Here is an 11892-nt window from a genome sequence, read left to right as displayed (position 1 = left end):
CTACTGTAAGTGCATTAAAGATACGTGTCAGCAAAGGGCTTTGCTAAAAAATTAATGAAAATTAGCATTTTTTTAACAAATATTTTTATTGAAAAGTCACAAAATTAACATTCATATCACTGACCAAACAACTGCAATCACAGAGGCAATTGAGTAGTGCATGAAGAGCCTCTTTAGCTTTCAGAAGCATTTTGTGAACTATATTAGACTGTGTTGCTAGGAAACCAACTTTTCTGTCTTTTCTATTTTCAGCAGTGACATCTTTGCTTTCCAACTGACTGCTTTCCTCAAGTCTGTATAATGTCTGTTATGCTTACGTCAATCCTCTCCCATGGAGACACAGCAAGAGTCGTTCAAGACATGTAAACATTCTTTGACCCCTTTGCGGTGTGGTCTGAGGTTGGAGCAGTCTCTCAGGCTGAGGTTTTATTTGGCACATTCAGCTTGTGGGCTAAACGCCGTCGCCAGCTCTTCTGGTTTGGTTAATCCCACCCTCGGAGCGATCATTCTGGTTGGAGGAAAACATGCCTCGATACATGGCTTTCTCTTTTTGTAAGTCCCGACTGAGTTTCTCCTCAGCCCTCTGCAGGTACTTCCTCACATTGGCATCTGTGACAGAAACGTATACTTTAACTCGCTGGTCTCCAGAGAAAAGATCAGTAATTTAAACTATGCTTAAATTACTATGAGTAAATCTATATCCTTCAGAAAAAGAAAAAAAAAACTGCACAAGCTACCCACCTGGTCTTGATAAAATGAAATGACTCATACATGAGTCTTCTAACGTGCTTTAATTAAACACCTTTAACATGGGAAATGGTGACGCTTCTAACTCATGGGTTTAATTGATCACAAAGTTAAACAAGGTCAGTAAGCTTTTCTCAAGCTGAGCTGACTGTTTACTTTAAAGATGAGTGTTAATATTAATTACCATTTCCGAATGGATAGCAGTGTAACAAAAGAACAATTTTTGGTTATGGTGGTGGACTAATTGCAAATGTAGACTGAAAAATAAATACATTTGGAGAGCACAGGCGTCCACGGCTCCCACCAAAGAACTGCTGTTTCGACATGCTCTGTGTTAATCATCTACAAATCACAACTTATTCATCAAAGACACAGATTCTTTTTATTGCTATTTTTTCCTGCTTTCAGCTAGTGCAACTAGCTGAATTAATGTTTAATGTTTTCGCTCTTGAAAGTCGCCACCAGAAATACCTCTTGGCCCAAAGATTATGACACAGCCTCTGTGAGAGCTATTGGTGCTAGCAGTGCTAGTCACAATATGATAACTACTATGATGAATGTGCTGCATATTTCGGTAGCATTTAAAACAGTATGTGCAACTGGCAGATAGAGGAAGTGGCTGACATCCAGAAAGACAGCACAGGGGCACTAATAATGGCAGCACAGAAACAAGCTCTGAGTACAAGGTCCATATAACTATGTTATAAATAGTTTCAACAGAACCCATCAATTCCTGACTTGTTATCAGGAATTGTTTATCTTCATTTATTTAAACTTTATCTTCCATTTTTGCGATCCACATGTAGTTATGACCAAAATTTGGCATCATCTGAGTTAACAGAACTCTCAACATTTTCTGTTTATTTTATGCAATTTGATGGACCAAAATGTTTTTAAAACTTTAGTAAATTAAACCTAACATACTTTCAATCAGAGCCCTAGAGATTTTTCTTTTGGGAGAAGGTTATAACCTCTTTGGTGGTCCTTAAAAATGTAATATGCGGGAAGAAAAACCTGGCTATATATGTCTAAATAACTATTACGTCAACTTGCTCTTGAAGATCATGATGGTCTGGGTCTTTACCATTAGGCTGCTCTTTAGAGGCCTGGATGAGGTACTCTTTGGCTGTCTCTGCATCTCCCATCTCCAGAGTGGCTACCCCGGCCCTGTACAGCGCTTTGGCATTGCCTGGTCGCCACTTTAGCACTCGCAGACTGTACTCCTGCACACGAGTATAATCAACAGTCTTTCTCTGCAGCAAACAGGCTGGAAGAGATATAAAGAAATGATTATACTGAGGCACTTGTATCAAACTAGTGACTAGAGAGCAGTTTTTCAAAGAGTTACTACTTCAACAGCTTTGAAAGAATATGACATTATCTCAGAAGGATATTTACCTACCAGCAAGGTTGTTGTAGCAGTCCACTTGAGTATTTCTCAATAAAGCCTCCTGTTCAGGTGTGAGCACAGGTGTCTCAGGCCCAAACCCTTTCACTGATGTCGTCACATCTGAGTCAATGCTTCGCAGGAGCAGAAGAGCGCGGTGATAACGACCAATGGCTGAGCGAATGTTCTTATCCTTGTAGAAAGCATTTCCTTCTGTTTTCAGCTGGGCTGCTTCCTCTAGCAAAGCTGAAACCGGCTTAGCAGAATTTGGTTTGTGTCCAAAGAGGCTCGGTGCTGCTGCCGCCGCCGCCCCCTGTACATCTAGGCTAGCCTCCCCACCAGCACTCTCCATGTCTGCAGTGAAGCTAATCAGCTGTTGGGGTGAGAAAGCACATTTTAGTTTATTCTTAAACAGAAAGCCTAAAACATAAAGTGGTGAGATGTAGAGAAAAAGATGTAAGGACTTATGAAACATATAGGTTCAGGCCACTATATTAGGTACACCTGTTCATTAACTGCTCATTAATTAAAACCAAAAATCTAATCTGCTAATCAAAATCAATATAAATGAATACTTTTCTCCAAGTGTAGGGCTGAACTCAAATTGAAAAACTTATAGTTATGTGAAATAAAGTTTAACACTTTTTCTTACAGTGGTATTGTTCAAATAAACGTTTCAAAAGCGCTTACACACATAATCACTCACTGGCCACCTTGTTAGGTGCACAGGGTCCACTGCTTGTATACTACAAACATGTAATCAGCCAATCACACGGCAAGAATAGAGTCAAGACAACAACATGAAAACATGGAGCCCACCCTTGTTAGGGTGCTGATGGTGGTGGTTTAATAATGTGGGGGTACATTTTCAGTTTGAGGGGTGTTGAAGGATACAGTTTGTGCCCCTTATTACCAACCGAGCACTGTTTACACGCAACAGTCCACCTGAGTCTGATCGACATTAGTAAGGCTCGACACCACCTGTTCCAGTGTAAAAAGATGCTCTGCGTATAATAGTAGAAAGCACTTATGTGTAAGAAAACGGTTTGGCACACCTCTGCTACTTCACTCCTTCACTTGTAATACCTCACATATGACCTGGCAGTCACACAGTGAGCCACACTGCTTTTAATAAGAAGGTAGACAAACCGCAAGAGCAGTAGTTTTCCCACCATATTTAATATGACAAACGGCAAATCTACAGCTTTTTATTTGAAGTATTGGTACATGCCAACGTTACATTATTTTACGAATCAAATAGAAAGCACGTCACTCGGGTCCAAACGTAAACCGACGTTTTGCGGCAAAACGTCCAGGGTTTGTAGCTACCGCTAACCGAGCTAGCAGGCTGCCAAGCTAGCCCGGGTCCTCGAAAACTAGCTAACTCATTATTTCCCGTATGTTCGCGCATTTTATGAGGTTCGCTACATGAAAGCTGTATTGTTCTGCATTCTCTCGCCTTACGCCAGTGAAGCGACAATCCACGGATAGCTACTTTTCAGCTGGTAGTCATCTTAGTTGTTGCTGCCACACGTGCGCTTCCTTGCTTGCCTTTCTATGGACTCGCCCACAAACTGTGTGGAGTGCTACTGCCACCATAAGGTCGAAGCAGGAATTGCCAGCAAATTAACACAAAATACACCCTCTTCGTTTTTATTAAATATAATTTTGAAAGTAATCCATGCACAAAATACCAAAACAAACTTTTTTGGTGTAAATTACACTTATTCTGGAACAAAATGTAAACGCAGTTACTGAAAAAGTTGTTCCAAAACATTATTTACAACAATTAATTTATTAAACAATGTTTTTAAAATCTACTTTTCAGGTTCCAGAGTCCTGATAACAGAGCTATGCCAAGCATACCACACAGCAAGTAAAATAGCTCATGAAAAATTTACATTTGATACTAGAAATTGATAAATATAATTATCTGATCTTTGTTTTTTTTACAATTTCAAAATCTTTCATAATTGTATAATGACTCATTGATAAAACTGCAAATGCCCTAATATAATTATTCCGATTAAAAAAACAAAACAAAACAAAACACATTTATCACAAAGCAACTGTAAAATTTTACAATTTTACTGAATTCTACAAAAGAAAGATTGTAATTTATGAAGTATTTGTGTGCAACAGCTGTAAGCTGCATAGCTACAACCTTTTCTAAGCAATGGTATATAAGTGCTAAAAAGAGAAGGTTCAAGTATTTTTTTTAAAGTAAGTCAGTGACAGATTCTTAACATAAACAGGAACAAACCATGCACTGATTATAAACAATGAATTCCTCCAAAGTCCTTCATTTCTGTTTTTCTGCCAGAAAAACAGAAGGTGTGGTAATAAATCACCATAAAAACACATCTGCATCCCACTAAATCATTTAGTTTGTCACTCCAACTGACTGGGGGTTAGTATTAGTTCAGTTTCATTCTGACCACCTTCTCCTCCTTGTGTGTTTTGATGATGCCATTGATCATTAATGTTAATTTTTGTGATTCTTTGTTGGCCTTCACTTTGGGTACGTCCCACCTCTCAGAAATCACAACATGCAGATAGTCTTGACCGGAGAGCGCTGGACATAAATGCCATGTTCAAGAGTGCAACCTGGGAAGTGAAGGACAACAGGTAACCCTATGGATGGTTCACCACTGAGCAATCTCAGCAACACTCCAACTAGCAAGCCCATGATAGAGCCATAACCATTGGAGATGTTAAAAAAGAGGACGCAGACTAGTTGAGGGAACATGATGGTGTAGGTTATGTCTGAGCCCAGGATCCAAAAAACCATGATGCTGTTGTTTAGGAAGGTGAGCGATGTGCCAGCCACGCCCACCAGGACCACAGTGACACGGATCACCCACTGGAGCTCCCTGTCTGATGCCTGCAAAAAAACCCCAAAATAAAATCTGGAAACTGAACCAGAAAAGACATAACCACAACTCGAATCTTCTCCTTTCAGGTCTCTTACTGTGGTCCTTAGGATGCTCTTATATATGTTGGATGAGAAGATGGAGGCGGCAGATAATAGAGCAGAGTCTGTTGAGGACATCACAGCAGCAGCTACAGCTCCAATACCAATGATGGAGATGTAGTTTGGAGTGAGGTACTGCAGAGCAATTGGCAGAACCTGACCAGCGTCTCCTCGCTTGAAGGGGGATGGGGAGCCATATAAGGTCATGTTCCAATCTGGCATAAAAACATAAAAATGTTATATAAAGTCATATTAATTCATTCATATTTTTACACTTGCTGTTGAGGTACCTGTTGATGCTGTGACTGCTCCAGTCAGCACAGATGGGATTCAAAGTATGAAGACTAGCAGGTGATCCTGGCTGTATTTGATGAGGAGGCTGAGAGAGTCCTCTGGTGGAAGTCCTGATATCCAAGGTTACCTAAACCCTTTAAAAAGAAATTACAATTAAGGACTACAGTACTTAAAATCTGATGCCATTAATTTATTTTTAATAGCAAAACTCAGATGCAGGCTGGGACAGATCAAATCTAAAGCAACAGCCTACCCAACAGCCTCAGGCCAGCTTGTAGGAGCCATTTTTAACTGTTTTAAGGAGCATTTCTTCAGAAATGAACAAAATACAATTTTAAAAAAATATCTATCGACATGGTTCCTGTGCCATAGAAAGACCAACCAAGCTTTGATTCATAATTGTTTTTCAGTACAAATAAAAAAAGAAGATGCATTTGGCTTTAGTGGGTTATTCGTGTGAAATCAGAGGGCTTTTCACACAAGGATTCAAGGGGCTTTATTGTCATTCGCATTGCATGTTAACATGAGGTGGAACGAAAATATGTGCACACGGTCCCGGAGCGAAAAAGAAACCAAGTAATGAAGAAACAATTTTTTTTTTAAGTAATAAATAAATAGTTGTTTTTTGGTTTTTTAACAAACAGAATAATAAGTAATAAAACACTACAATAAATAATACAATAAGTGGAGTGCAACAACCTGAGTACCAGTATGGAGTATGGGTATAGAGTGTAGGTATAAACATAGGTATAAATAAATACTTTAATAGCAAAAGGGAATGATGACCAGCATTGATAAAGTGACAGTGACACTAATTATTAGTATGTTTAAATTACTAAAACTGTAGAGTTTTCCATAGTTGGTTACAACATGACTATTAAGTGACCATAAATTCATAGATTTTAAAAATCTCAGTGGAAATAAAAGTGCCTGAATGCATCTCACTGCAACAATAGTCATTAAAATTTCACCCATATTCACCATTTTCCCTACACACTGCACACTAACCTGTCATAGTGAAGACTCCAACCGCCAGACTGATCCCTCTGTTGCCCAACAGCGTGATCTCTCTCCGGTCTGCTTTGCTGTTTTCCTCTAACCCCTTGGACTTCCTTGAGGCCCACAGTCTGGTGCCCAGTACCATCACCACCATGCCCGGGATGTTAAGGGTCACCATTCACTACCTCAGAGACAGACAGACAATGGTTCCCACTAGCTCTCTCAAATACCTACATGACCTGCCTCCTGATGTAGAGCTGGAGTGGTGTTGCTCAATTACAAAGCTCACAAACAGAACACAAAGGAAAAATAAATAGTTCAGATCAGAGCACATCCCTGTTCAGATAATCTGAAAAGTGTAGGTAGGTTCACTTCACAAATTAATGCTCTCTAAAGACACACACACACACACACACACACACACACTTAATGGAGATCATTTGTAAGCGCAGATATTAGCCCTTTCATCTAACAGCCCCTCTCCTGATATCTCCACACTCCCAAAACTGTGCTGGGAGACGCAGCAAACCTTCACAGCTCCTGAAGGAGATGCACTACCTGTGGAACCTTGATGGGCTGCAGGTACTGACTCACAATAAAAGTACTGCTAACACCACTTAAACTGGAGAAAAAAATAAATCAAGAGGGGATCAAAAGGTGTCTGTGGTCACCCCCTGCAACATCATTTTATTTTTTAGATGCTGCATCTGTTGTTACTTTCATTTTAAAAAAACAGCATAAAGATTAGTTTTATGTATCTTTTGTTGTAAAAACTGTCTAAATTTGTTTGCTAGTTTTAGTACAATGAAAATTAAAAACACTGGCTCGTAGTAGCTGCAAAGCACTGTCAGCAGTCATTTTTGAAATGCTCAATTTAAAGGCATTTTCTTTTTCCAAATCAAACTGCAAACCCGTTAATGAAGACTGAAACCTCTGCAAAGAAGCAGTGGCAGCGACATGTACTCGCTTACTTTATTTCTCTGCTCAGCGTGATCCATATAAAGTTTCTCACAAAATTTTGTCATCCATAAAAGTGTGTAAACTTCATATCCTTCATACCAATAAATACCGCTGCGTCCATGAGGCTGAAGCCACACCTCTTTGAAAACTGGCTTACAAGTGGAAAATTATAACTTTAGGATTGTTGAGCTGGACTGAAGGTTGGCAAGAGTGATAGAGCACTAGTAATAGACCAGACTAAAAAAAATGGTAACAATTCCAGGTTTGCAAGAAATGTGCATTACTAATTATCAAATGACTTGTAGTATGTTTTTCCACACATGGCACAACGATGGTAACTACATTATTCATGAGTATTAATTGGGGATGGCCCGATTCGATATACAGTATCGGTCCCATCCTGACCTAAATTACTAGATCGGATATCGGGGAAAATAAGTGTTTTTCATAGGGGTTTTTTCGACTCACAACACTTTTTGGCCATGCCTCGTGTGTGTGTGTGTGTGTGTGTGTGTGTGTGTGTGTGTGTGTGTGAGTGTGAGTGAGAGAGAGAGAATGAGGAAACAAAAAGTCGGTTATGTGGGACTTGCTTGAATAAATTGCTCTACCTGATGCACTTTGTTATTCCTCTGTCTACTCAGATTGATAACTAATAGCAAGTCCATACAAGTCTTGTTATAAAGTCTTGTATGAATCTAGGCGTTACCTTACTACTAAGAAATGGTATTCACAGTGTCTGATAAAGGAAGCTCTGTCACTGTGTGTTATAGATACATTAAAACATTCCACTTCTCATTATAATCTTTGTCATATATTTTTTCCTGTAAATATGAATCCAAAAATCTATTAAAATGAAATCTATTGGTGAGTACCCATAGAATGAAGCATATATCGAAGTCACATTGCCCAGCCTCGCCCCCCTTAGTTCCTCTTCATGCCCTGTCTCCGCAGTCTGATGTGTGATGTGTGAAGGGTCCGGGCTGTGAGGATTATGGCAGTGATGACTTTTCCCAGGAGAAGCTGGGACCCTGTTTACTAGAAGGTTTTAAAATTTCTGTACTTTTAGGTGACAGGAGACATGTGGCCTGGTCAAAACACAGAGAGCTGCACTCTAAAAGATCTTTAAACATAGTAAACATACCTTGTGTGCCACAGACTGCTCCCAAACACGAGGGGACAAGTAATACCTCTAAAACACTTAAGTTGGCTTTATTAAACATTAGATCTCTAGCTGGGAAAACATTTTTAATTAATGATTTAATCACTGAGCACAGCCTTGATTTTATGTTTTTAACTGAAACTTGGTTGGACCAAAGTAACAGTGGAGCTGTTCTCATCGAGACGACCCCTCCTAACTACAGTTTTATCAGTGAGGTCAGGGCGAGCAGGAGGGGTTGCTGTCTTAATTAATGAATCATTTCAATGTAAGCAGCTATCTCCTGGAAGTTTTCAGTCTTTTGAATATGTGGCTTTACAGCTGAAGGCCCCATCCAAAGTTGTGTTTCTTAATGTTTACAGGCCTCCCAAATACTGCACAGACTTTTTTAATGACCTCAGTGAACTGCTGTCTGTGATCTGTGTTGATTTTGACTGTGTAATTATTGCTGGGGATTTTAACATTCATGTGGACAACCCTCAGGACAAAGGGACTAAAGACCTGAGTAACACTCTGGGCAACTTTGGGCTGACTCAGCATGTAACAGAGGCCACACATAATAGAGGACACACTCTTGACCTACTGATCTCCAAAGGCCTGAGCATTTCAAAGGTTACTGTGTCTGATGTGGGCCTGTCTGATCATTACTGTGTTTTCTTTGAAAGTAAAATCTCAGCCCACACAAATATATCAACAACAGTGATCACAAAACGGTGTATAACTGAACACAGTAGTGCAATTTTTAACCAGGTCTTCCCATTAACACCTGACCTGTCCAGAGGGTCAGTCAATGAGCTCGTCAATAGCTTCAATGCTAACATGTTAAATGTAATGGACACTATTGCTCCCATTAAGGTGAAGGTTATCTCTGGAAGGAAAAAGTCTCCATGGAGAAACTCCACACTGGTGAAAAATGAAAAAAGAGAGTGTAGGAAAGCTGAGAGCAGATGGAGAAAAACAAACCTCCAGGTTCATTATGACATCTATAAAGAGAAACTTCACAATTATAATTTACAACTGAGGAGTGCAAGGAGGTCCTACTTCTCTGACATCATCACTAAAAACAGCCATAATGCTCGGGTCTTATTTTCTACAGTTGACAGGCTAACAAACCCCCCTGTGTCAGTGGCAGCTGAACTTCATTCGACCATGGCCTGCAATGACTTTGCCAAATTCTTCACTGAAAAAATCCAAAAAATTAGACAAGCAACTGGTACATCAACAGCAGATCCAGGATATGTACTGTGTCCACCAAAAAACTGTTTAAACACCATGAAACAGTTTCAAACTATTAACAGCAAAGACCTGGAGGACATCTTAGGTCAACTGAACTCCTCCTCCTGCTGTTTAGATGTCCTGCCAACAAGTTTTTTCAAAAAGGTCTCAAAGACTTTAGAGTCAGACCTGTTACAGATTGTCAACTTTTCTTTATTATCAGGTGTGTTTCCAGAATCACTAAAAACTGCTGTAATCAAACCTATACTGAAAAAGGACAATCTTGACAAGACACAAATGAACAACTACAGGCCGATCTCAAATCTCCCATTTTTAAGTAAGATCATTGAAAAAGCAGTTTCTCAACAGCTCAGTTACTTCTTAAAACAGAATAATTGCTACGATGCCTTCCAGTCAGGTTTTAGACAGAACCACAGCACTGAAACCGCTCTGACCAAAGTGTTTAATGACATATGTCTGAATACAGACAGTGGAAAAATGTCAGTCCTAGTTTTACTGGATCTCAGTGCAGCATTTGATACAGTTGACCACAACATATTACTCAAACGACTGGAGAACTGGACAGGTCTTTCAGGAACTGTACTAAACTGGTTCAAAACATACGTAGAAAACAGGAAATACTTTGTATCAATAGGTAACTTCACATCTGAGCAGACAAGTATCACATGTGGAGTTCCCCAAGGTTCCATCTTGGGACCCCTTCTGTTTAACATCTACATGCTCCCACTGGCACAGATTATAAACAACAACAAAATAAACTATCACAGCTATGCAGATGACACACAAATATATCAGAATCAGAATCAGAATACTTTATTGATCCCTGGGGGAAATTATTTTTTGTTACAGTGCTCCATTTTAAACCAACATTAAGACAAGACAGACAATACGCTAACTAAGAATAGTACAATATATACATATATATACATACATACATACATACATACATACATAAGTCACTTATAAATAAATATTTGGAAAAGAAACATGTGTAGTTGTAGCAGCAAACAGTGTGTTAAGTGGATGCGTTGTACAGGGAGATGGCCACAGGCAGGAATGATTTCCTGTGTCGTTCAGTGGTGCTTTTCGGTAATCTCAGTCTCTCACTGAACGAGCTCCTGTGACTGACCAACATGTCATGGAGTGGGTGGGAGGTGTTATCCAACATTGTCTTTATCTTGGACAGCATCCGCTATATCACAATGTCACCAGGAGACCGAGGCCCTGTACAGGCTCTTGGTAAATGCATTGAGGAAATCAATGACTGGTTGTGCCACAATTTTCTCCAGCTAAACAAAAACAAAACTGAGGTAATAGTCTTTGGCGCCAAAGAAAAACGATTACAGGTCACCAGAGAACTTCAATCTATACATCTAAAAACCACAAACCAGGCGAGAAATTTGGGTGTAGTGATGGATGCAGACCTAAACTTAGAAAAACACATTAAGACAATAACAAAGTCAGCTTACTATCACCTCAAGAATATATCAAGGATAAAAGATCTGATGTCTCAACAGGACCTGGAAAAACTAGTCCATGCATTCATCTTTAGTAGGCTTGATTACTGTAACAGCATCTTTACAGGTCTACCTAAAAAAATCAGTCAGACAACTACAGCTCATTCAGAACTCTGCTGCTCGAGTCCTCACTAAGACCAAAAAAGTGGACCACATCAGTCCAGCTCTGAGGTCCTTACACTGGCTGCCTGTCCGTCAGAGGATAGACTTTAAAGTTCTGATGCTGGCCTATAAAGCTCTGAATGGTTTAGGACCAAAATACATCAATGACCTCCTGACCCAGTATGAACCATCCAGATCCCTCAGGTCATCTGGATCCGGTCTTTTATCAGTTCCCAGAGTCAGAACCAGACACGGAGAAGCTGCATTCAGCTTTTATGCTCCTTATATCTGGAACAAACTCCCAGAAAGCCTCAGATCAGCTGAAACACTCAGTTTATTTAAATCCAGGTTGAAGACTCACCTGTTCTCAGCTGCATTTGAATAAAGCACCAAATCCACACTTTTAAGCTTAAATTTCAAAACTTACATTTAACTACTGATTTTATCTACTGTTCTGATTTTATCTGTTTTGATTTTATATACTGTTGTTTGTTTGTTTGTTTGTTAATTAGTTAGTTTA

At 39.5% G+C, this 11892-nt stretch overlaps 2 protein-coding genes across 3 annotated transcripts; both read right to left on the bottom strand.

The window, feature by feature from the left end:
• Positions 1–67: 67 nt before the first annotated feature.
• On the bottom strand, positions 68–3740 carry ttc9c (tetratricopeptide repeat domain 9C). Of its 2 annotated transcripts, none has more exons than XM_086258412.1 (4): positions 3599–3740; positions 2150–2507; positions 1832–2014; positions 68–609 (listed from the first exon to the last, which is right to left on the bottom strand). In XM_086258412.1, the coding sequence occupies exons 2-4, from the start codon at positions 2484–2486 to the stop codon at positions 452–454; spliced, it is 678 nt and encodes a 225-aa protein (XP_086114538.1). In that variant the 5' UTR covers positions 2487–2507; positions 3599–3740; the 3' UTR covers positions 68–451. The 2 variants fall into 2 exon arrangements, with proteins under 2 accessions (XP_086114538.1, XP_086114548.1); XM_086258422.1 differs by having other exon boundaries at positions 3594–3723.
• A 115-nt stretch (positions 3741–3855) lies between these two features.
• On the bottom strand, positions 3856–6579 carry LOC147338140 (high-affinity choline transporter 1-like). The gene is given in 5 exon segments (XM_086309287.1): positions 3856–5018; positions 5106–5323; positions 5399–5455; positions 5458–5536; positions 6433–6579. Coding segments are annotated over 5 exon segments (843 nt in total). The 3' UTR covers positions 3856–4676.
• Between the last annotated feature and the right edge of the window lie 5313 nt (positions 6580–11892).

The sequence above is a fragment of the Aulonocara sp. 'chitande type north' Nkhata Bay genome, linkage group LG2 (genome assembly GCF_057382095.1).
Source record: "Aulonocara sp. 'chitande type north' Nkhata Bay isolate Kocher_YH1m ecotype deep benthic linkage group LG2, A_spYH_male_GT1.1, whole genome shotgun sequence".
NCBI lineage: Eukaryota > Metazoa > Chordata > Actinopteri > Cichliformes > Cichlidae > Aulonocara > Aulonocara sp. 'chitande type north' Nkhata Bay.
The sequence above is the reverse complement of the archived record's forward strand: the minus strand, read 5'-3'. Positions and strand labels throughout refer to the sequence as shown.

Excerpts from the sequence above, each read along its gene's own strand:
- ttc9c (XM_086258412.1), bottom strand. The coding sequence starts at position 2,486 with ATGGAGAGTGCTGGTGGGGAGGCTAGCCTAGATGTACAGGGGGCGGCG. Across the intron at positions 2,015-2,149 it reads CTGCTACAACAACCTTGCTG|CCTGTTTGCTGCAGAGAAAG; the intron begins GTAGGTAAATAT and ends TATCTCTTCCAG. Across the intron at positions 610-1,831 it reads CTCTAAAGAGCAGCCTAATG|ATGCCAATGTGAGGAAGTAC; the intron begins GTAAAGACCCAG and ends TTTCTGTCACAG.